The sequence below is a fragment of the Blennius ocellaris genome, assembly GCF_963422515.1.
Source record: "Blennius ocellaris genome assembly, chromosome: 14".
Classification (NCBI taxonomy): domain Eukaryota; kingdom Metazoa; phylum Chordata; class Actinopteri; order Blenniiformes; family Blenniidae; genus Blennius; species Blennius ocellaris.
The window spans coordinates 7,502,704-7,528,039 of NC_137663.1; the positions used below are offsets into that span (position 1 = coordinate 7,502,704).

General features: G+C 44.2%; 1 protein-coding gene across 4 annotated transcripts in view; it reads left to right on the plus strand.

Annotated features, from left to right (window-relative positions):
- The first annotated feature begins 1,185 nt into the window (after nt 1-1,185).
- The window catches only part of larp1 (La ribonucleoprotein 1, translational regulator), a 46,724-nt gene continuing 22,573 nt past the window's right edge, over nt 1,186-25,336 (plus strand). For 3 of the 4 annotated variants that reach the window (XM_080509349.1, XM_080509350.1, XM_080509351.1), the window contains exons 1-3: nt 1,432-1,858; nt 22,082-22,146; nt 24,025-24,090. In XM_080509349.1, coding sequence (XP_080365475.1) covers nt 1,447-1,858; nt 22,082-22,146; nt 24,025-24,090 — 543 coding nt within the window. In that variant the 5' untranslated portion in view covers nt 1,432-1,446. Of the gene's footprint in view, nt 1,859-22,081; nt 22,147-24,024; nt 24,091-25,336 lie in introns of all 4 variants that reach the window. The other variant, XM_080509352.1, reaches the window with a different exon arrangement.

Genomic DNA, 25,336 nt, shown 5'->3' on the forward strand with positions numbered 1-25,336 from the left:
CGAAACAATAACGTTTATTGCTCTGCGGGGTCACATTGAAGTGTTTAGTGGCATCTGTGAGGTGAGAGGAGATGGTGTTTACAGAGAAAAGCTGGTGTTTTGGACGGATCTTTAATAAGGTAACGGTGACTTGTCGACTAGCCCGGAGGGCGAGGCCGACGTCATTCAGGGATCCGTGCTGCGTTCAAAGTATCGGAAAAACAAGTTGTTGAAATACTACCATAACGAGCAGAATTACCTTGTTTATGGCTTGTGAGTACCAAAGGGGGGAAGAATCAGGGGAAACGGTAAAGAAAACAGCCCCGTTTCACCTCTACATCATTTGATGCTGGGAAACTGATCCATGCTTTAGTTTTCTCAAATCTGGACTATTTATTGTAAAGTTGTCTACTTCTAAACCAACCACTGTTGTGTCAAACACATTTTTAATTCAGGAGCCACATCCAGCCCAATTTCATCTTACTCCACTGCACCAGAACGGTAAAATAGTGCCATAATAACATTTGAATTGAATCTTTAAAGCTTATTTTGTTTTGTTGTGGTGCAGAGTATACATGATGAAAATGCATATATTTTCATTCCTACTATAATCTTAACATAAAGCAAATTTCATTGAAAATTTCTGGTACAAACAATGAAATGTCAAAAAAGACACCTCCGAGTGCTTTTCCATAATGCATGCTTTTACTAAGTCACTCTAACAGCATGGTTTTGAGGCATTTGAGCAATATTTCCTTATATTTGCTTTTAACCTGTAACTTAGTATTACATTTGCATTCTTCATAGCCTAAATGTAGTTGGCATGCTTGCGGGCAAGATGGAGTTCATTCACTTCTATTTCTGGATGTTATATAACATATATTATGTATTAAATGATGCATAGTGTTATTGTCTGCCGTCCCTTTGCAACAAAAGATTGGTCAAATCAGGGCTTTATTTTTTAATCTCAAAATTCCTCTAAAAATACTGATTTAATACTGAATGGATGCGGTGTTTGGGTGACGCGGCTCCTTACTGAAAGCCATTGAATGCGCTTTTACTAGTTCCGAAATTGGATATATGGAAGTTCCCACGACGAAGAAGCACCTGAACGCAGCACGCCGACCTGACCCACAAGCGCGTTCCCGGCGTTTACGTGGCTACTCCCCCTGCACGCCGTGCGTGCGCGCTCCCCGGTATCGCGTGGTGGGGATCATCCATATTGCTGGTAGTGGTGGAGATACGGTTGTAATCCGGAGAGGCCGTTCAGCCCGTTTCTTATTTTTTCCCCCCTCACATGTTTTCAACGGCTGCTCACCTCTCCGCGTCCTAGACTGAAGCCCGTCCGGTCCGGGAGCGACAGACCCCGCGGAACGAACTCACATTTCCCCCTGAAATTGAAGGCGACTTCGGGCCGGGGGGGGAGGACTGGTAATCCTGAGGGGGGAAGAAAGACGGCGGTGGGAAATGGCCACTCAGGTGGAGGCTCTCCTGCCCGGCAACCCGCTCGCCAAGGCGGAGGAGCACGGCAAGGTGATCCGCGGCGGGCCGGGGGAGGAGGAGGAGGAGCGGCCGCAGCAGCAGCAAGGCGGCCGGGACGACGGGGCCAAGCGTCAGACGGGTGTCGCCGAGCAGGGCAGCAGCAGCAGCAGCAGCAGCAGCAGCCCCGAGCAGGGAGGGACCCCCGGCCTGGAGGAGCAGACCTCCAAGCGGGCGGCGGAGGAGGGCGGGGAGGGCTGTGACAGCGACGATAGGCACGGCGAGGAGGGCGTGAAAGGCAGAAAGGAGTTTACCGAAGCTCCGCCGCCCAAGGTGAACCCGTGGACTAGGAAAATGAACGCGGTGACCGTGGTCAGCGTGAACGGACAAGCACACCACGGTCGGTACCCTCCATACATGTTGGTCTGTCCAGCTGTCACTGTGTTGATGTGTCTCTCTCGCACACGCGCACACATACGCGCGCGCGCGCATTAGACTACCGTCTATTATAAATCAGAAGTTTAATTGATGAGCAAGCTGCAAGGTGGTTATATTTGGAGTGAGACACTCGCTCCCGTCTCCTCCTCAGCGAGAGCTATTCCTGGGACACAACTGATCACACCCTTTCAAATCAACCTGCCCTGTGATTACTCGCTCTCTCGATCATAAAGTGCCCTCATGTGCTTTTGATTTGACTCCCCAGGGCCGCATGTGTGTCCTCTGTCCTGGACCCTTAACTCTTCAGTTTCAGTCGTTTTAAAGTGGTGGTGTGAAGTTGCCCTGCACTGGACACACTACTGCATACATTTCTTTTAATCTCGTGGTTGTGAGTTTTTTCACCCCCCCCCCTCCCCCTCCCCCTCCCCCAACGCCAATGGGTGGAGCATCTTTATTTCAGCAGTGTCACTCTCGATGCATGGCTGCAGAAAGTTTCAAGTTGGTAGAAAACAAGCTTCATCACCATGTTCACCTCCTCCACCAGCCAGACTGTGGCTGTTACACACACACACACACACACACACACACAGACACAGCTCGCTCCCATTTAAACCAGTTTGTTTTCATGTTTGCTCAAGGGCCAGAGTTTGACTTGCATCCACCCCAGATATTAAGACATCTGCCTTCAGTTGCATCAGTTAGGGTGGCAACTGTCGTGGCTGGATGTTAAGCTAACAATAGCACACGCACACACACTTTTTCGGCCTAGTCTGTAGTCGAGCCCTCCCCGGTCTGTCGTTAGCTTAGCTTCTCTGGAGCTGCTCGACATTCACAATAAAGCTGCATAAGGCTTGTCAGCCCCCCTGTCGGTCCCCCGTTGCCCCCGGACAGTGAATCACAGTCCAACACGAGCCATCTGCTCGTTTATTCACCGAAAAGGAGCAGGTTTGTTATGGGTCGTCACGTGTCCACTCCACGTGTTCCCGGAGAGAAAGGCATGGGCGCTGCTAAGCTAGCCGGCTAGTTAGCGGCGGGGCTCTTTAACAGCGACCGATCCCGCGGCTGGAGATGATTTCCGCGTGTTCCGTGTGGGCCAGCGGCGTTGTTTCAGAGCGGATCGGCCTGCTGTCACGTCGTGTGTCCGCTGTCAGTGTAAACTTGGCTGCCGCCAGCTGGTCCACCCAGTTAGCCGTCGTTAGCATGTATGCTAGTAGGCACAGTCATCATGGCTTCTAATCAACACATCAGTTGAGCGTTTTACGACGTTTTATGATCAAAACACACTCTTATCGGCTCTATAAAGGAAAAGTAACGTTGATGGGAGTTTAATTAGTGGCGATTCGTGATGACGATCGGCCTTGACGTCTCCCGGCCATGTGTTATTGTTCTCAGGGTGTTTTGCTGTTGCCCTGTCAGGTCAGCCTGGTTGTGACTGTGTCCAGTCGGCTATCTGAGACACTTTTTTTTTGTTGTGTTTGCCTCCTGGTTTGTTTGCAGTGCTGATGCATGTGAAGACTTCAGGGTACATGATGTACCCATGATCTGCACTAACCACGCTGCATTGGATGGATGTGCTCCAAAAGCTGTCACATCAGCACGTTTATCTGGCAGGGATCCAGTGGTTGAGGCTGCTGTGGACCCCAAAGGCCACCATGTTTAAATGGAGGTGGAAACCTATTCATTTTATTAGCCGAGTTTGAAGTAGTTCTTTCCACGTTTCCACTTGATACAAAGTAATGCACGCTATTTATTACATCTGACTTGTGTGCATTGTTTTGTTTTCTCTTTATAGAGCAAGTGACCATATTCAATAACTTGTCAATTTCTTTCTAACAACAGTATCCATTGACAACAATCATATTAAGTACTTCTGATAAACATTAAGAGAGGTGCTATGGCTTTTCCTTACTTTCAGCTCACCTGGTGGCTATGTTCAACTATAAAATACAAACTGTATATATATATATATATATATATATATATATGTCTAAGTGAGAATAATGTATTATATAGTAGGACAGTGAGACTATTTAGCTTGTTATAATTATTTTCCAGAAACACTGAGTAAATTATCTTTTACAGCTAAAAATGTGTTCAGTATATGTGATTTTGGGAAGTACAATAATAACTAACATATTCATAGTGTTAAATTGAGTACAGGAATACCCTTGGATCCTTTTAAACACTATTATAGGTTTGGATATTGTGGGTTATCGGTGTGTGGTTGTGTTGGTAATTTTGGCCAGTGACATTGAGCCAATATGAATGAAAGAGAATGTTTAGCAATACAAGGCTTAACCTATTGGTCTGAGATCAGTCTCGTCACAACTTAAGCTCCACACCCAAAAGAGAAATAATCTTTCATCATGAAGCAGCCAGACAATGTTCAGTCGGTCCACTAATCAGCTAATTGTTGCAGCTCCTGTGTTGATGTTTTTAAAAGTTGGGAGTAGATCAAAATGGCTTTTAAATCCGGGAAAGATGAAACGACGAGTCATTTTAAGGTGAACAAGACCATGGACTTGAGTTGCAAACGAGCTGAAAGGCTGCAGACGTGTTGAGGGGGATCACAGTGATCACGTCTCTGATTTGTACCAGAAGGAAGATCGGGTTTCCACAATACCACAGATTCGTCCATGTTGCCTTTAAGGAAGCTGAAACACCTCCAAATGCACATACATGAACTGAATGTACAATATTATAAAATGAACTGATTGAACTCTCATACAGACATTTGTGTCAGAGCTTGTAGCCCATCTCTCATCACCATCGCTCCCTCCCAGTAACTAATGGTTTAAGTGTGATTAGTATCACCACCCGCCACTTTTTCCTCGTGAGTCTTATCAGCCGAATCACCATTAACGTTTGACAGTAATATTTCGTCAGAGATAAACATTTTTCACCCTGTGAGACCAGAACAGATCGGGGTGAGCTCAGAGGGAGTAGTATTCTTAAAAGTCATGTCAGTCCATGACCCGGGTGTCTTGGTTTGTTAAAAACCCCAAACTCCTCTCATATAGGAGTTAATCAAGTCATTAAAGTGCAGCCTGCCCTGCTGCATCCATGCCAATAAGAGGTTTATGTTTCTATTCAGTGTTTGTCACACTGGCTGCTTTCCTAGAGATTTCCTAGAAACAGACTCGTTCGTGAGAATTTCTCCCTCATGAGTCCCAGAGAGGTATTTCTGGGTCTTCAGGTTTTCTTTCTCTATTGAACATATACAGACTGAATGCTGGAATATAATGAGAGATTTACACACCTACCAAATGATCATATGGTTTTTCTGATGAAACAGGCTTTCAATGTACTGTAGTTCAAAACCTAACCGTCAAGCGATAAAGCAGAGTTGCTTCTGGTCGAACTCTGCTCAGTATCTTCAAAGTGTCACATCACAGCCCCGGTTACACCATGATTTTGAGTGAAAACGCAAATGCTACTGCTGCGCGTGCACACCACAATCCTATTGAATGGCTCTTCTGCACATGCTCAGATGGACAATAACAACGTCTGCTTCAAGAGTGCCATGACTCCCAGTTTATATTCTCCTGGGACTTGTTAGTTTTAGATTTGAGTCACTAATTAATCCAAACTTTTTCATCTGTCCATACGAATGTCTGTTGTTTATGTTTTGTGTGTGTGTGTGTGTGTGTGTGTGTGTGTGTGTGTGTGTGTGTGTGTGTGTGCGTGTGCGTGTGCGTGTGTGTGCGTGCGTGTGTGTGGTTTCATTACAAAAAAAAACATTACTCGGTACTGACCCAACATGAAAACTGAATCGTTTTAAGTGTTTTTACCATTTCAGTAAAAGGACGTATGTTTTCCTAGCAACAAAAGTGATGTGTTTTCACTTGAAACATTATGATGTGATGTTGAGCTTGTGACAGTAGTGAGGTGTTTGGTTTGATAAGCTAATTTTCAAGTGTTCAAACAGTCAGTCCACAGCCTCTTCAGGATCTTGTGGTTGTTTTTGTCAAACAGTCTTGCTTTTCTAAAGTTTCTGATTGGGGAGGAAAGGCGGATTGTTGGAAAATGCTTGTCAGGGTAATGTGTATAATATATGTGTGTGTGGCTTTATAGAAGCTCCTCACAATGAGTCAATTAGTGGCTTCCTGTCATGGATAAGATTCAAGAGTATGCTACACATTTATAACCTGGACTTCTTCACTCAATGCCGTTAAAAGCACACAGTTATAATGGATATCTCTCTCTCTAGAAATAAATGGCTGACTGATTGGATTAATTTAGATTTTATGAAATTTGGGAAAAGAAAGTGCAGATACTATAGTCATACATTTTGCTGGCACTAGAACATCTTTACTGTTGACGAGCTTTGAAGCCTAAAACAATATATAAGCCCCAGTTTGGGTAAATATAACTCAGAATTGCCATCGTCAGTAAAGTTCCTACACTTGTGCTGAGAAATTACAAGGAGCGTCTGTTGAGCTGCTCCGTTCCCTGCCTGCAGTTTTCGCCGGTCACACGGTGTACGTCAGCGAGCCTGACCTGGTCCCGCTTCATCTGCACCCCGTCACATCGGCTTGAAGCAGAACACGTTCAGCTGAGTCACTGCTCGGCTTTGTGCTCTCTGGAGCAGCCGCATTGTTGTCGTCCCGTGTTGCCCTGACTGCCGAGGAGGAAAATGCAAAGCATCTGGACGCCACCGTCGTCTCGGTGCCTGTGAAGTGGAGCCGCTGATGAGCTCCCGACGAGGAGGAAATGTTAAAAGTGATCAATCCACTGCTGAAGATTAACTCCTGACTTTGCAGGCAAAGTGCAGTTCATTTGTTGAAGTAAGTTCAGCTTCCCGTTCTGTGGCTGCGACTGTTGCTATGAAGTGACTGTAATAGTAGTGATCGACTGAAAGTGGCCCACGAGCAGGCTGCACTTGTACTGCAGGTACTGATTTGTTCGTAGTGTGCATATCTGTCTCGGCACCTCCGACACAACAATCGAACAATTGCGTATTTAACAATACGAAATTCCAAATATAGCGTCCAGAGGTTTTGGTTATTTTCACCCAAACATGATTATTTTGTCTCTGCATGGGTTTTTTTTCTTCTATTTCTTTCTCTAATTTATAGGGTCACGAGTGGATGTTTTTGTGTGTTTTGGCTTTCCTCCTGTCAGAAGTTCTGTTTTTATCTGAGCTTGCAAGAAAAAAAGTAAACCAACTCAATTTTGGCCCAGTAACAAAGGAAGACTTCTGGACTCTGAACTCGTCCTGATAGTTTTGTCTGCACTGTTTTGGTTTCCAGCAGCAAGCGTTAAAGATACGAGTTGAGCAATGTTCTGTGTTAAATTGACCATGTCCTTTGACGTTTACTATTTACTTCGAAGCAATGTCCTTCCAAGAATTTTGACGGACCCCTTCAAGTCCCACCATAGAAGTCCTTCACCGGCCAGATCAAAAATATTTACTCTGTAATCAGCGACTCAGGAAGTCTTTGCTGGGTGAAATATTTGCTGAGCGAGTGGTTGTTTTGTGTCGGTCATGCTCTACATCTCCCGTAGCGTGAAGTGTGGCTCTTCCAAACACAAGGTACTTGATGACAGCAGAAAGTTTTCAGGGCATCTGGATGACTCGAAAGAAAAGAAGAAGGAAAAAAAAGACTTGAGGGAGTAGAATTCAGATACAGTTCAGTCCACAGCTCAGCACTCTGACCTCATGATGTACGTTTGTCTGAAGGCATCGCGGTGTGATGTCAGTGTGCTTGCAGACCGGCACGTTGAAGCAGCTGGCGTGTGACCCCGAGTTCTACATCCGGGACGGGCTGATCTGGTGCTTCATTAATATAGTTCAGGCCGCTGTGCATTGGAATTCCTTTAGTATATAATTGGAGGGACCCTAAAATGTATGCAAATGGTGCCCTGTTAAAGTTGTTCGCCAGGTAGCCAGTGCAGAAGGTGGTCAGCTGGGGCGTCATAATTAAAACCATTGAGAAATAAAATGGAATCCTTGTAGAAACATGCCCAGAGCTTGACTGTAAAGACAGTCTCAACGAGTGGCCCCGCCGGCCAGAACCGGACTACAAGAGGCTCCAATCCAGCTCAGCAAACGACTAATTAAATGGTTAAAAATTCCAAAGAAAGCTGATTTATGTATTTTATTTATTTTTTCAAATGAATAAGAGAAGTGGACACAACACTGACACCCCAGTTGAGATATTGGAGATGCTGCCATAAAAGATCAGTACCTGGTTGTGCTCAAACTCTCCTCCAAGCCATGCTGTCAGGGGGAGTTTGTCAAAACATGCAAAATGCAACAACTATAATGGAAGTTTTTTTTGATATTTCACTCTATTTTGCACCAGAAGCTTTCATTAAAAAAATGTTTTTATGATATTGTAGTAATTTTAGGTATTAATTGTTTGGTTTTGTGAAAATATTAACATTTTCATCACACATTCCCTTCGCCACGAAGAAAAGTTACAATTTAAAGGTTATTATGGCACTATTTTACCGATTGGGCCTACTCGAGATGAAATTGAGCTGAATGTGGTTTCTGAACTGAAATGTGTAAATGCCTTCTGGCATTGCATTAGACGTGTCTCCACTTAAATCCTTCGGATCTGTGAAGAGTAGGACGCAAGAGTCTCTCTCTGTTTGCTGGTAGATTATTCAATAAGTGACTTTGTAAATCATAAAACTGGTAAATCATAAAACTGCCAGACAAAATTATAATTACCCAAACGCCCAACAATCAGTGGCTAGTATTCGTTCCGAGGCCCGAAACTCCCATAAATCATTGGGTAAATGTCAAATTCCTGCTTGTAAATGTTGAACGTGTTAGTTTGAAGGAAGGTTTTCCTGTTTTGCTCATTGGCATGAACGCCTCCAGGCTGCCTGACGGCCTTCTTGTCGGCTGTGCATTTGAAGGATTGGAACGTGCTTTCCCGTGTCCGCCGGGGAGTTTGTTGTCTCGATTAGCACCGGCGGTGACAGGACACCGGCCTCCCGCACTTGTCCCCGTGGTCAAGCCTCGTCTCCTTTTGTTGTGGCTGTGAGGAGTCGGACCTTCACCCTCCTGTCAGGCGACACCTCAGGGTCGCGTTTACTCGGGGCTTTACGAGGTGTCGGGGCCTGGCAGAGGTCGCCATCCGGAAAGGAGGACTGATGGTGTGAACGGGTGAAGTTGGACTACTGATTGGGAACGGCAGGACAAAAATGTGTTGATATAAGCTGGGCTGATTGATTTGAGCTTGTAGAGATTTTGCTGCCGTCTGTTTGACGTCTCTATTGTCTGGCACATTGCTTTTAAAACTGCTGTTGAACACCTGATGTATGAAAGACCGTCATGCTGACATGGATCATAAATGATGGGACAATTCGCACAAAATTGATGGATTGGTTTGTTTGGTTGTTTTTTTAACTCCTGATTTGAATACGACTCGATGTTTCGGTGAGTTATTTTTTTATATGTGAGCTGAAGGAGCACGCGCCGTCATAAACCAAACGGCTTTTGACCAGATGAACCAGGAGGGTAAAGCTCAGCTTTGTAATGGCCTGTGTATCTACTGCATGTGTCGTGTCCCTCTACACGCACACACACACAGTCAGCTGTTTGAGAAGAGTCCTTGTCTTAAGTCGAGCAGCTCGAGTTACTTTTATCTGCCTCGGTGTTGTGTCTGGGCTCCGTGATAACGGCACAGCCCTCGGTGGAGGTGTGGGTGTGGACTGTCTGCTTCAAGGATGTGACCGGCTGATGATGTAGTCCAAAGAAAGAGTGAAAATGATGACTCAGCTCTTGCGGTAATGAGCCTGATGGTATTTGCCTTCTAAACGTGAGTGTATTAAATGTACTGCTGAGCTGGTTGTGCTGGTGAGAAATCAGAGATTTGGGCCACAGTTCACTTCATCTGTTGCTATTGTCAGTCATGATGATAATTCAGTCGCTGCTGCTCTCTTGTGCTCGCTGAGGAAATATTAGTCCTTGTTAAGTGTATTGTTCCTGATACCATGTTGACTCTCGCTGCCTCGTTTTCTCGCACTGGACTGAAAACAGACCGAACAGCAGAGTGACTCAATACACCTCCTTGTGGTTTAAAGTGATATTGTAATATATAGGAGCTTGATGGTTACGAAACCTAAAAAAACATTTTTATTTAAGTAACTTCACAATGGTTCTTTTGAAAATGTTGTTTATTTTCTGAATGCTGTAAGTTAAGAAGTTTATATTTGACCTTTTCAAATGTGATTTCAAGAAACGTGTACAGTCAAATGATGCTACATGCACATTTTCATTTTACGGAGAATAAGAGGTTCTGACAAGATGTGCTCCCGGTATTTGTGCGCACACAGCTAATAAGCATTTGTTTGTCCATTAGACACATTCACGTGTTGACCGTTCACTGCATGTACATCAGAGTGTTAAGCTTAATCAGTGGGAACCCTCTTGAATTGAATGTTAATGGAAGAAGAAAAGGATTTTTGTAAGTCTGTCAACACTTTTGTATTGACTGATCACATCTCTGGTTTGATTGCATTTTTGTTTGTACTGCCTACTAATATGTTTTTTTTAATACTTCAGTCTCTTGTTTTCTGAGAGCTGAAGTAGTTTTTTTATATGCAAAATTAATTAATTAAAGAAAGTAAATTTCTTTAATAAGGAAGTAGTTTAACTTGCAGTCTTCTTTAAGTAGTTTTGATGTTACTACTGTTTAAAACTATGAGCAGTATTCAATACATCAACAACTATTACCATAAAGGTATGTACACATATTGGAAATATGATTTAATGTTTAATTTAAAGTGATTTTTCTAGTGTGATCGTAGAGACAAACAAATGGATGGCTTGAATTGCTTTTAACCATTGATTAGGAAATCAGGTGGAAACCTGGTGGGTGTGAGTTGTGGATGAAGACGTGTGGCGTCTGGTGACCTCTGACCTCAGGTTAGATCACAGGTCACTCACCTGCTGCGTGACCCTTGACCTTTTGTGTCTGTGTGGGTTGTTACAGCAGCCCGTCTTACTCTGCTTGAGCTGCAGAGTGTGAAGCCTGATCATGTGACGCCTGGAGTTTCTCTGACGTGTCCCAGTGCGCCGCGGGGAGGGTGGGCACTCGGCCCGCGCGCCGCCTCGTCGTTTCCTCCATATTTGGCTCTTCAGACCGGCTTCCCTCCTCCTGCCGGCAGCTCGCGCACAAAACGACAGAGCACATATCACCACGACATGATTTTTCTTTTGAGGCGATGACTGCTAATTCTGTCATGTGGTTAGTTATCATTGTTGTTTTTTTAGACACCACACCGTGTCTCAGTTTAAACAACGAAAGAAAAGTCCTGTCAGCAGTCCTCCGCTGCTTGTGTAAACGGGCTGCTGCCACTGGGCTTGGGAAATTCCCCACATCCAGCACGTGCCAGATACACGTCCATTTTTAAGATACACTATGATCCCAAAAAAAAGCCACAAGATTTATGCAATATGCGGTGTGTGAGAGGCCAGCTCAGTCTCCACATGCTGCACACTGTTCATCAAAGACGCCAGAGTTGATGTGGCGTGGAGTTTATTTCTCGGTGACACCCAGCGGGGATTGGCTGCAGGTATCGCCACGCCCGTGGGAATCCGCCTCGGGTCCCCACCTGAGGAGTGGGCCCCATTTTTTAAGAAAAAAAAAGCTGTTTGTAATGGGCAGTACACAGAGATAAGTGTGGGTGGAGGAGAGAAGGACACACTTGAAATGTTGAGGCACATTTGAGCCGTTCACTCTTAAAGTGACTGCAACTGCTGTTTTGCGTCGGCCTCCATGTCGGCTCTACTAACGGCGCTGGAAAAACAATGGTTACTGCGAAGTGGTGGGGGCTAATGTTAATGGTTGCTTCTGGCTACAACAACTGCTTCCGAGCCCCCGAGATGAAAGACGAGGGGGATAAACACAGAGGAGAGAAAGGAGCTGGTGAAATGAAGAGTCTGGAGGAAGGACGGCGAGGCTCACTACATACTAATGTGTGCGTGCAATATACTGATGATCGGGGACGAGCTGGTTAGAAATGAAGGCAGAGCTTTCTCGGTTATCTTCCAGACGATGGAGGCTTCACTCATCGTGAGCTCAGCTGGTATCAGGTGTGTCGGATTCAAGTCATTTTAGAAGTACGAGTACCTGCACAGACGACTCAAAGCAATATGCTTATACTGGTATCGGTACCTCCCCTTAGTTGTTTATAGACATTTTATTTTGTTTGCAGGCAGAATTCAAATAACAGTTGCAGTGGTTCCAGCTCAAGCGCCTGTAATGCATGTTTTCTATATTATCAAAAGCTCATGCACTTGACAGGAGATGCGTGTGGTGGTGAACTGCAGCACCATCAAGCTCTCATAGATTTACGATATTAAGTCAGTGGTACTTGTGTTCTCTTAGTCAAATGATTGCGTGACTATTTGGGCAATATGACTTTCATGGTAATGGGTGAGATTAATCAATCTTCAGCAATCAGATTGACTACCTCCAGAACAGCATTAGTTTTAATTGGATCATGTCGCAACCCCGATAGTCAAAGTTTTGGTTATTTCACTCCTGTGGCTGCACATTTCAGCACTTCAGCTCTGTTGGGAATGAGGCATGAATTCACTTGCAGCTGATCTGTCTGTATTTCAAAATGACACTGGAATGGTGCAGTTAGAGCGGCACTCGATTAAATTGATTAAAAGCCGTCAATATGTTTGACTCTGCGTTCTTTGATTTGTTGGTTTGCTCAATTATTTCAGAAGCCGCTGTGTTGCAGCGCAGTGTACGACTGTAAACAGTTGAGTGGAAACCGTGGCTATACTTTGTGTTGCTGTTTCATTGAATATGACCATGATCTCATTGCTCTTTCTATAGCATGCTGGAGTGATGGACCTGAAATGTTCCCATTTCTTACAAAGGCTGCGGAAAATCCGGATTGACGAACGATTGAAGAAAAAAGCAAAGCTATTGTCTTATAATTCTGAGGTCCCTTTTATATGACGTTTTCAAATGAAAACTGAAGACTTAAGATGCTCTTTGGGGAGTCATTTACACAACATCAGTGCTCAAAGCCACTCAAAAAACAAAAAAAAGAAAACTGCTTGTTATTTGTAATGTTTACACTACATTACACTTGTGGCCACTAGTGGCCCTACGTGAAAACCAAATTTTTTTGTTTTTGCTGTTTCCAAGTAAACTGGCGTCGTTTTCAAAATAATGCCGTCTAAATGCGAAAGTTTTCTGAAGCAAAAACTGTGTTGTCTCTGCGTTATGTGTTCCCGTGGCTCAAAGAACGACGTCGTGGTTTCACTGCTGCTCAAAGAGCTGGAGCGACTTTCTTTGGTCCGCCTCCCCTGGTGTTGAACTTGCAATGTTGTGAGCAGCTGCAAAGCTACAATTTGAGAGGAAGAGATGCGAGTTGCGAGCTCAAAGACGATCCCCGAGGCACATAATTAATCCGCCATGATGATGAGGATGTGGGTCCGTTTCGTTCTGGGTGTAGGTTTCATCCATTCACACACTCGGTGTGCATGTTGGGTTTCCCAGTGAGCTGAGAGTTGTTGGTTTTTTGTGAGAGACAATGACTTCTGTTCCCCTCCGCAGGGGTCGTCACAGCAAGTCCTTACATCTCGGCACTGTAGACGTGTTTTTGTCTGCGTCCTTATCAACTGATTGGGTTTGATGCCGACTGTTCCTGCTCACGGTGTGTAAGCATGTTGTGTACAAAGAGACGGGATATTCACGCTCGTGCAAATGTAGCCAGACCTTCCTCTTTCCTCCTGGTTCTCATGCTCCCTTCTTCATTTTGTCTTCTTTCCGTGTTTTTCTTCGCGCAGCCATGTTTCTCCAACACAAACCTTGAGTGTCGGTGATAGTGTCCGGCAGTAGTATCCGGGCTGTAGAGCTGAGCACGAAGCACCAGGAGACATTGCAGGCTTCGCTTTCACCTGTTGAATCAGTTGTAATGTATTGAGACCATCATGAAAATGGGTCAAGTTAAACATAACTGATTAAAAAGGTGTGTTTTACTTTACTTTCTCCATTTAAAAGAAGTGATGGTTCAGGTTAATGGGGTACAGAAGTGCTTGTGGAGGAAGAGGCGATTGAGGCAAAATCAGCATGTAACTCAAAGGAATTTGTCGTATAATTTGTCTGTTGGTGTTTAATTTTATTTTCACACATAAAGGTAAATGCAGGGAAGTGACATGCTGCAGATTTGGTGTGTATCTAAAGTTTGTGCAAAAGAGACCCGTGTACATCTCCAGATAAGTATGGATGCCCTGGTATGGGACGAGGCAGGGTTCATATTGGATGCAGAAACTGTAAATATCCTCGTGCAGGATGAGTCAGAAGATATATTTGACTTGGTTTAAAAGAACATAAAAATAGACTTCAATGCAAGAATCCTATCAAAGAAGAAACCGCTTGATACGTGCTAGTCAACTTGTAAAGAGTCGGTGATATAACACAAATCAATTTGTTAGGTTGTCTAACACAAGGCTTGTTTGTCCTCCTGGAAAGACTTCTGGTTGGATGTTTCTGGAACTACCGTCTCCATATTCTCAGGACTGGGGTTGAACTGACAAATTGGGGGCTTTTTTTGGGCGGCAGGAGCTAAATGTGAACTTGGATTCCTGTGGTTTTTTAGGGTTTCCCTAAAAGCTTCTAAATATACAGGTGTGGACTCTAAAAGTACCTTCTAAGCTAAATGTCAAAGAGAGGGAATTGCTAAGTACGGTATGAAATGGAACATTTACTATGATGGTTATATTAAAGAAGTTGCTTTGCTTGGATAAAACTTCCAGTTTTTTGTTTTTATTCTTAAAAAAAAAAAAGAAGCACATTTGTAGGAAGTTGTCTTGCCTCAGTGTGATGATGTGTGACTGCCTGAGCAGCAGCTTACCATCAGGCACGCGTCCTGACCCCGGGAGGTTGTCCTTTGACCCTAAACATCACCTGATGTCATCTGATATGCTCCTAAACACTGCGGAGCCTGTGAGCCGACGTGAGTGATGCTGACATGCCGATCAGTGAAGACATTAGCGGCTCACAGTTCAGCTGATCAGCACAATGTGGCCGAGCTCGAGAAACAACAGCTGATTGTACGGCCGCCGCAGAGGTTCCTGGACTCTACGACTTATTTACCACTTTTTTTTTTTACATAATGGTCAGGTTTGCCGTATGACCACTCATGGCTTTTTCGTTTGGTTCCCATGTTTACTGAGAAGTGTCCGAGGATCTGGCAACCGTGGGTGTGAAGAAATCGTTGGCGTGGCGCTGCCAGGCCACTCTGCGCCTGATCGAACCACAACACCTCACAAGAGCTGGGTTCAAGCTTGCCTCAGGCCACAGTCAAACCAATTAATATGGATCAAGCCTCAATTCATAAAATAATTATCTCCATCACATTTTATCATATAATCTGTTGAAAAATCATTTTGTTTGGTGGTTTTCCATGAGTGTCTACCCTCTTTAGGGAATTAAAGAACAAGTGTTAAATCTCGGGCTTCGTATTTGTAAAAAAATAAACAAATTCGTCATGTCTTCTCATTCTAGTCTAATTGTTCTGCAGGAGAGGATGATTTCTTCATCCGATATTCTAGTGTTGGTCTTGAGAAGTTTTGATTCCATTTCCAAGTCCATTTTTATTCAATTTGTTCGGTGTTGTGCAAACATAGGAAGTGAAATATACAGGGTTTGCTACAAGCCCGCTGCTTGTTTTACCTGATGTAAGAGCACCTCGTCATGATGACGTGGTAGAAAGACGCAATCAAATCCCGTTGTGCCACTTCCTGCGATTAACCATTAAAGAAAAGCTTCAGAAGAAAACTAACGCAATAATATCAGATCATCTCCTTAGGAAAGGCCTGACGGCCTGTAAGAAATGTGCCGTGTCATGCTCGGCAAGTAGCCATGAGACATTTTTAAAGCTACTGTTCTTTACACGACGCAAGCTAAGCAGATAAGAGGTGCTAAACACTTGAGGAATTCAGGCCGATTCCTTCGACTTACAGAAGCACGTCATCGAGAGTTTCATTCTGCCCAGAATAGAACAAGACTATGAACATAAACTATAGATAACTACAGAAATGTGACTTTGACTGAAGTGGTAGTTGGAAAAAAAAAAAAAAAAGGCAGTTCAGTCCTGCTAAATTTCACTTCAACGATGAGCTTTGTCAATATCTCTTATGGTGGTTTCGTTCTGTGATTGCACACCCTGTAATTCGGTTCAGTTGTCAGATTAAATAGCAGTCACACACGGAGCCCGTCCTGCTTTCTGCAGCTGTGACTCGGGCTGCTTACCTCTCAGAAATCCAGCCGTGTTTATGATCCAAGAGGAGGGAAACTAAAAGTGGATTGTGTTGCCTTGCTAATATCGCACAATAAGGTCCTTCAGTTTTCATCCCTCATTTATTCTTCCAAAATCACAATGAGCAATTTGTCAAAGTTGACTAGGGATGCACCCGTCCAGGTTTTTTTCACTTCCGATCACGATACCCGAATTTGGATATCTGCCGATACCGATACTATTCCGATACCAGAGCTGTTTGCTTTAAGATTATTATCCTCATTATTGTTGATTTTATATGAGGCAGTAATAAACTCCTCTCTACAGGCAAGTATGAAATGTATGAAGGTATGCATGTATTCTCTCAAAAGACAACTTGAGGCTAGTATAAGGTCAGAAAAGGAAAGTACAAAGTATTATTGTTCCATTTGGACAATGTAGGGATCTGCGTGACGTCATCATCTCATAATAAACTAGTTCTATCTTTAAAACCTCAGAATCACTTTATTAATCCCTGGAGAAATTCTTTATCAACGCAGCATTTTTCCCCAGCTCTAACACAACATGAATTATTGGGGCTATTTTCAGGGAGTTTAGCGTAGAGGGGGACGCAGCTTCACGGAGGTGTGAGTTGCCTGCTATACAGGAGGAGTGAGCTGTTTATCGGCTTTGCAAACATCCACGTCAATGCTTAGCGGTGTTTTGAGCGTAAAAGACATCCAGACATGTCATGAAAAGTCAGGTAGCACAGTGCTGCTTCCCTCGACTGCTCGCTGGCTGCAAACTGTGGAATGGGGTTCTGGACTCATTGCTCCGCATCTCATTGAGACCCGCCTCCGTTCAGGAAATCCATTCCACATTTTGCAGCCAGCCAGCGAGCAGAGCAGCCAGCAAGGTTTGGACTAATTTCAGCAGGAACACAGGCGAGGCTTCATGGACCGGAAACCTCCGCAGGTTGGATCGGAACTTTCCGATCCGTGAATTATTTTCATATTGGAAGCCGATACTGAATCAGATCCTCCCCACCCCGAAAGTTGACCTTCATGCAAAAGACTCAAGAAGTTCTACTTGTCGTCTAATATTCGTGAAATGTTGCTCCTTCCAGGTCCACTCTGCCCTTCAGATACCCTCTCCTCTCACATTATGGTTTTACAACATTTCTCTGTAGTTCAGTCTCCTCCCTGTAGCTTTGCAGAGAATATGCTGTTTGTCTTAAGAGTTGTTGACATCAGGGGTGTTGTTTTTAATGGTTAATCTGATTGTAGTAAGTGGGCCAATCACAGGCTTTCTTCAGTTGTGTCGATGGGAAAACAAATGATTTTCTTCTATATCATAAGCTGAACTCGGGTTGTACTGAAGACAGAGTAATGATATGCAATTTATTTCCTTCTTACAATTTCATTGTATTTTTAGGAATTTGAGACATTATCATTGGAAAATAGATTAAACACATTTTTGTCAGTAAATGACCTTTCACATTTTTTTGGAGAGTAGGCATGAATGTTACTGGACAAACAATTGGTTACTTTACTGATTCTCACATTTCCAAGCATTTTCATGAGTTCTTGGTCATAATTTAGACGGTAAAACCAAAACCTCTGGACGAAATCCAGGTGTATTCAGGTACACCAATAGTGATCCGATGATCATCACACCCTGTAACTTCAGACATTTGTGGTAACAGTAACTGGTTCTAGATTTGGTCCTCCTCTTAAAGAAAACCCTCTTATTTCTGTCGTTATCTGCGATTAGACTAAAACAACTGTACGTTTGTTGAGAGCCAGACAATGATTTGACCCCGGGAAATAGCAGCGTGCAGTAAGAAGCTTTCATGCATAATTAAAAAGGAGGCAGGTTAGGAAGTTAAGCAGATTGCTGCACAAAGCAAACATTTACATGGAGCATTTCACATGGCCTCTGTATGAAAAGAAAAGTCCTTCATATACTTAAACGGCCTCTGGAGAAAATTCAGGGGAGAAGAGTTGACTGAAAGTTGCTGTATGGCACATTGAGTTCATTCATGTTCATACTCGTTCCATTTGATCACTTATACATTTGATTCAATGAGTGAACTTCTGGTTTTTGACCATGTGATGCTTCAACTTAAATGGAGGTCAGATTTGTAGAGTTTAGTCCATGTTTAACTCAGACTTCATGAATAAATTGCACCAATATGGAGGCCCCTTGCTCTCTTATCAGTAGAGAACTTTGAAAATGCTCTTGCTAAAGACGTATGATGTAAATATGTAGTTCTAACTAGTGACCTACTTTACATGTAGTTATTGTAGAAAGCTATTTCAAGGAGACTGAATGCCACAGTTGAAAGGGAATATCTCATAGGTCAGGGGAACCACTGCCCAAACTTCAATGAAAAGACTTGATGGAGCTGCGAACTCGTTTAACTACAAGTTTAACTTGTGAAAACATGACAATCGTAAGATGTTTGGGTTGTCACTCGGTGCAAACACAGAGAGCCCGACAGCCACACACACTCGCAGTCACTCTCCAGGTAATTTCAGAAACTTGAAGGCATGTTTTGTGGAAGGAAGCCAAAGCATCTGGAGAAAACTCTGCTCAGGCTCAAGGCAAACATGCAAACAGAAAAAGACCTGAAATCCAACTTGGATTTGAGACTGGGACTCTCCCTATGGTGGTGTTGATCACTGTACCACCAGGGGGCCGTGTGCATTTGAAGATGTCCTTTTTTTTTTTTTAAACAGTACGGGAAAGCCTCAAATAAAACCTCTTAATCAAAGGTTTACAAATGGAGATGAATGCTTTCTTCAGGATGGATTCAAAATGGTCTTCAGGTGGACATCGTCAGCAAAAAACAATGACTATGGACAAATGTGGAAAAACACCTTCCACAATACCAATTTTTACCTTTTCAAACCGTCCGAAAATTAACTCGCTCACTTTGAAACCCTGCTAATGCAACGGTTCAATTCAAACATGTTTCAGAAAAGTTTTGCTTTTACATGGCAATGATTTTTTTTAAAACCTGTCAGTTCTCGTGACGCTCTGGAGGCAAACGTTGTTTAAACGTCTACTCATGCATGAGAAGAACTATTCGCTACAGCCGTGGTGCGAATGTGTCGTAGCAGTGTTTTCGTCATCAACGTGTCATTTAGCCATGTGGTTTCAGAAAGTTGCACTTTCCCCCGTTTACACGGAGATTTGTGTCGGCGCATTCTCAAAAACATCCACCTTTGGAGTCTTTTTTCCCCCAAAAACGTGTATTTTAAGTGGCTCAGAGCACCGTTGCCATCTAAACCGAGGGCAACGATGTCTTCAGCTGGCGTGAAGGAGCATGTTTCAGGTTTATATAGAAGAATAAATGTGTCGTTTTGGCCCTTGATCAGTAAACAAAACAAAGATGTTCCAAGACCCCGTGTTTTGACTGAAATCTCCGTTGTCTCGTAACCTGAGCTGCAGAGTTTGTGAAGGACATGTGATCATGATGCAACCTGGCAAATCAACTCAGACAAAGGTCGAAGCTGCAGAGCGATCACTGCTGCAGCATCTCTCAACCTCATGACTCCAAATTAAACAAACGGATTTGAAGTTCACAGGGCATGCACAACACAGGCACCACGTTTCTGGGACTCGAGCCTAAATTTGAGTGTCCTGGGGAGAGTTTAGTTCAGGGAGGAGAGTGCTTTGGTGTGAGCGTTGGCTTGATTGTTGCCGCACACCTTATCATTATGGAACCTTTCAAGACAAAACGGTAACACAAAGTCCCAGTTTGTCGGATGCAAGCAGGTTGAGCTGAATGGCTTCAGGCCAACATGTAACACATGCATCTTAAAGTGTTGGTGGGTAACGAGCATTGTGCTTAATGTTGACCTCAGGGCTTGACAATAAGCGAACTCTTTTGGAATTTAAAGCTTCGGCATGCAGTCCCCTTGAAAATCACGTGTGGACCTGCCGCAATTTCTCCCCCTCACTATACGATGTGTAACGTTTCCAGCGTTGACGCTTCGCACAGTTTAATAGAGAGGATGGATTTTGTCAGGAACCCCGCGGGGTCTTCCACGCTGCAGAAAATGTACATTTCAAGTTGATATGCAGTAGTGCTGCACGTTACATCGCAAAACTATGGTCAACTTAAAATCGACATTCCGAGCAGACAACTTTATACGCGCCTTCCATGAGCCAATCAGACAAAGCCCTGCAGCATTATATTGTGTTGACGGCCGATCATATTTCACTTCAATATAGTTATTCACACTTTACATCATACCTGGGCAACGTGGCAGAAATCAGCAAAGTAAAGTTGCTAAAAACAGGATAACAAACAAAAGAATATATATTGCTCAATGGCTTAAATTGGACGACTGTTATTTGTATGTACAAAACGCAAAGACATCGACAACCACCACCGGTTTTTTTTCCCCTTGCAAATCATGTCTGTCATTACAAGACATGATCGTCTATTTTATCTTCGACTAACATTGCAATATTAATAATGGCACACTAACATTAACTATTAGCATTTGTTTCATATATAGTCCGAATGTCGTTTCATGTTTTTGCACTTTCAGTTCCAATTCAGTCTGCCTGGAGATTGTACATGAAGCACACTTCCTCTGCCTCTGTACAAAGCTCCTTCTCTCTGCAGTCATGCTCCCTACAAACGTGACCCCCGGTAGGTCGCACTCCTGCCGGAGGGAGTCTCAGACTAACATAGGGTAAACTGTAAATGCAGTGTCTGTACTCGCTCCACCCCCCACCCCCCCACCCCCCCCGCTGGCCCCCTGAACACTTTCTCCGGGCTTCTTACAGGAGCTTAGTTTACAAAAGCTGTGATTTTTTTTTCTGGCTATAAATATCCAGCACAAACTGTTTAACCCCCGCCTGCTCCGGACTCGGCCTCTTGCATTGTTGCGTCATGGATTTGGTTTCATATTTGTCGGACCTCTTTGGGGTCTGCTGATAAACCTTCATTTTCCAGCCTCTTATTGGTAGAAACTGTCCCGCCAACAAAAGTTGGTTCTCACTTTGTTTCTTCTCAGACGTTAACCGGCTGTTATCCATGATAAGATATTTTTGTTGATCCGGGTCTAGTAAAAAATGTGGTGTCAATTTATTTTCAGAGGTGTGTGCTGTACAAATGCTCCTTTTAAACGGTAACCTTGGCAACGTGACAAAGACGACTTGCACCTGACGATGTTCTTTCACAATTTACTCATATTTACATTCACACTCAAGTGAACATACACGTTTCCTAATTGAGACGACGCAACATGTGTGTGTGTGAAAGAAAAAAACAAAAAGGAAGCGAAACTCGGAAAACCATCAACATTTAGCACCAAATGTTCATGTTCACTGTGTTCCGTTAAAGTTCTTAAGCCTTTTTGCTTCTACAAAGTGGAAGCAGCTCTTGTGAGGACTTAGTTGTGATGCGCTGCGCCAGCATCTCACACTGGGCAGGGTTACAAAGTCTCTGGGTAAATGATGTCAGACGTGCCCCAGCACTGCCAGCAGCTCATGCAGGGTGAGCTCTGACCCCACAGCTTGTGTCTGCATAACTGTTAATTGGCCTTGTTCATGAATAAACCCTAATCGTTCTAGATCTGGTCGATCGGAGGGATATTTAATGATTAAGCTGATTAATCCCTACTAAATAAACACGTCTGTGATCGAAGCAGCTGTTGGTGTCGTTGGCGACGTAGTGAACCAAAGGATATCAACCCCTCTCGCTCTCTTTGTGGCAATGTCCCACAACTTGACTGTCCTTAAGTAGCTTGCCAAGGACTTGATCCGGGGTGTAAACTGAGCTGCTTTCACTCTCTCGTATCACAAAGTCAGCCGACGAGAGGAAAAGATCTTATGCTTTAGAAATCCTGGTCAATGGTTCGAAGAAACCAGGCCGTTTAATTCGAGGTATCGGTTTTCCAAGGTAATCGGCATTGCAGAGCTGGTTGTAAGCTTGATTGTTTTTGTGTTCCTACAGAGTCGACCGGCCCTGCCAAGGTGGTAAGAGCAGGAAACCCTCCGAAGGCCCGACGTGGAGGAAAGGTAATGTTTCCCGTTTGTATGTCTGTGCAACATACAACAAGCATTCATTCAGGGTTTCACAAGTTCCATAAGCAGGTGGCCTACTTCTTGGTGGTTAAATCGGAAAAGGAGCCAAATTAATAAAAAAATGGAACATCTATGGAATCGGTTAATGACCCAAACCTCCCTAACACCTTCTATTGGGGACACTAATGGTGCTCTTGCCATAATGTGATTGGGAAATGCTAGGAACGGTCATCGCAAGTGTTAAATAGTTGTGTCAGTAGTTGTTATTGGCAGACACCCAAGTGGAAGCACTTGCAGTCAAACCCACTCTTTAAAAACTGTGATCAGCACATCTCAAACACTTTTATTTTTAAAGTGCTTCATGGAGGGTTGATAAGCTGATATGACATAGAAACCTGCTTCTTGCAGCCTCTTCAATCTTTCTTGATTAGTTTTATGGAAAATAGCCACTTACAAAAGCAGGTTGGGTCGGAGCAGTGGCGCAGTGGTTCGCATGGTCGCCTCGCAGTGGGAAGGTATCAAACCCAGAGGACCTGGACAGTTTGTAGAATCATGCAGTATTTCTATGGTTTGCAATTGATGTGTCAAATTATACAAAAAAGTCATATTATCAGAAATAAACGTGGTTGAGAGGAATATGAAAATAAATAATCTAATGAAGTGGAACTAAGAAATAAGTATATACACCTCTTTTAATTCAATGAAAGCTGAGAGAAGCCTTTCCAAATATACTAAACTCAAAAGTTCGATATTTACTTTAATAGTTCTTAGTTTGTGTCTTCTGTGTTTGACGGCGGCTCCACTGGATAAAAATAGCATTTGCCCAGGGGGAGAAGTACATGGTCCCGCAGGATATTTGTATGATGAGTAGATGAACATGTTTGTCCCGAGGTTTATTTCTGTCTGACTCACAGCTCCCAGTCCACATCTCCCCTGCGTTCCCTGTCGAGTGCATAATCTGTTTTCTTGAGCTTGTTCTGCCCAAGAAAATGTGTATTATGTCGATGAAAACGAACGAGACGCGAAGCGTCCCGAAAACTTTAGAACGGCTGGGATCTTGGTTCTGCAACGTTCAAATCCATGAGCATGTGTGATGTGAAAAAGAAAAAAGCTCATTCAGAGGTTGAGGATCATAATTGTGATGCTGCATTTATGGTTTATGTTCAATCTTTGCATCCAAACAAACCCAGATACACAGATTCTCCCTCGTCTCTCCGTCCGTCCAGTTCAGAGGCATTGGTACTGGATAGTCAGGATGCTCTGCTCGCCCCGCGCTCAACATTCATCATGCTGCTATGATTGAACCAATCCGATGCTCTGCTCACCTCCAACAGTATTTCAGCGTACAGTACGCACAAGGCAGTGCATAGTATGCATCTCCTCGCTATTCTGCGTACTATACACTCGGGAGACCGAGCTCGCTGTCAATGAGCGAATCAGTCACACTGTAATCGTGTTTAGCATGTAGCATGTAGCACAGCTCGGAGTAAAATCCTCCTGGATCCCCTGAACAAAGAGCGACATCCGGCTGACTCTGCTGGTGATTAAGTTGCTGTTGTACAAACTGTCGAATTGGTATGAACCTCCTTCCTTTTTGCATAACATGGAACGTAAAACATTCCTTTGTGACTCCGCAGATAAAACAGCCCCGGCGTTGATTGTCCACCGCAGCACTTCAGGCTGCATAACCGCAGCTTCTTGTGAACTAAAGATAGAACGACGACGCAAAACATTTGGCTCAAGATAAAACGCAAATAGCACGTTGTTGACAATTGGTCTGCAAAAGCCTCGCGAAGGTCATTAGTATTCGCAAAACACTGTGTGGATAATGGCGAGTTCCGCTCCTCTAACATTCACATCTGCTCTGCTCAGGTTGGAGATTTCGGGGACACCAACAGCTGGCCCACTCCCGGGGAGATCGCCACCAAAGACATGCAGGTAGGTGCTGGCGCAGAGTTTGCAGGGTGTGGAGTGACGCGCCGACAGGTGTAGAGAGGACATGGCGGGGTGAGGCGAGGGCGCTGCAGAGGAGGCAGCGTGATCGTCACACACGTGTTGAAGGTAGAAATATAGTTGCAAGAGTGTTTTGTTTTTTTGTGTGTGCAGAAAACCATGTGGTTGGATTGTTTTCATTTTTGCTGCAGCTTCCTCGTCCTGCTCACTTTGCACTCCGCACACACTTCAGAAGTGTCTGAAGGCGTCACGGCAGCTGCAGGAATTCCTCTGTTTGCACAAATAATTATGATCCGCTGTGAGGATGTGGTGCTCCTGAAGCCCGTCTCGTCCCGTGTTTGGTCACTTCTGAGCTCCTGAGCCCGCCGCGCTCACACTCCAATTAAATGGCACCAGAGTGGACCCAGACCTGCCGTTCAAAGAGTCTCTGTTTGTGTGGCAGCGATCGCACTCCCACGCTGGTGTTCACCTCAATCGGACAAACGTGACCTCACATCCCAGAAACGGCTGCAGTGGATAGACGACTGCTCGTATGCTAATTTGCCGTCGCTTGACAGCCAAAAAAGCCCGAAGGATTTTGTCTGCGTCAACCAGATATTTGGCGACAAAAAGGTGTTAAAGATAATCCAACCTAAACAATGAACCCGGAAAAGTTCCGTAGGAGTTGAGAGGTAAAAGTAGCCGTCAACGGCCAATCAGAAGGAGCCGCTCCACTTTCCTGCTGCACTTTCCTGAGGTAAATGTGTGGAATTTTCTACAACAGGTATTTTAGTGGCTGTGGCTGTAATTACCCGGCAGCTAAACTGCATGTCCAGACCCAACTGTCTGCTTGTGCTGACTGCACCGCGTGTTGGGGCTGTTTTTCCTCCTGTTTCAAAGAAGTGTCTTCGAAGAGATACACCGCCGTGCCGGGACCGCCTGCAAGCAGAAAGATGCTTTTTTTTGTTGACATTTTCAAATATGGACTCGAAGAGTTTTGGGTTCATAGAGAGGGAGAAGGAAGTGGTGAACTATATCAGTAACCTGAAAAGTCAGTATTCATTCAGTTATTTATCACAGGTATTTAAACAGCTTTCAGCATATTGGGGGAACCCATACACAAGCAGAACGAGAAGTGAAGATGCTCAGGCTGCGAGGTGACGGAGCACCGTGATGGCACCAATATGAGCGGTTTATCTCTGCCTGTAAATACTCCTAACTAGCAGTCTCATTCAGCCCAGAGCTCCGATCC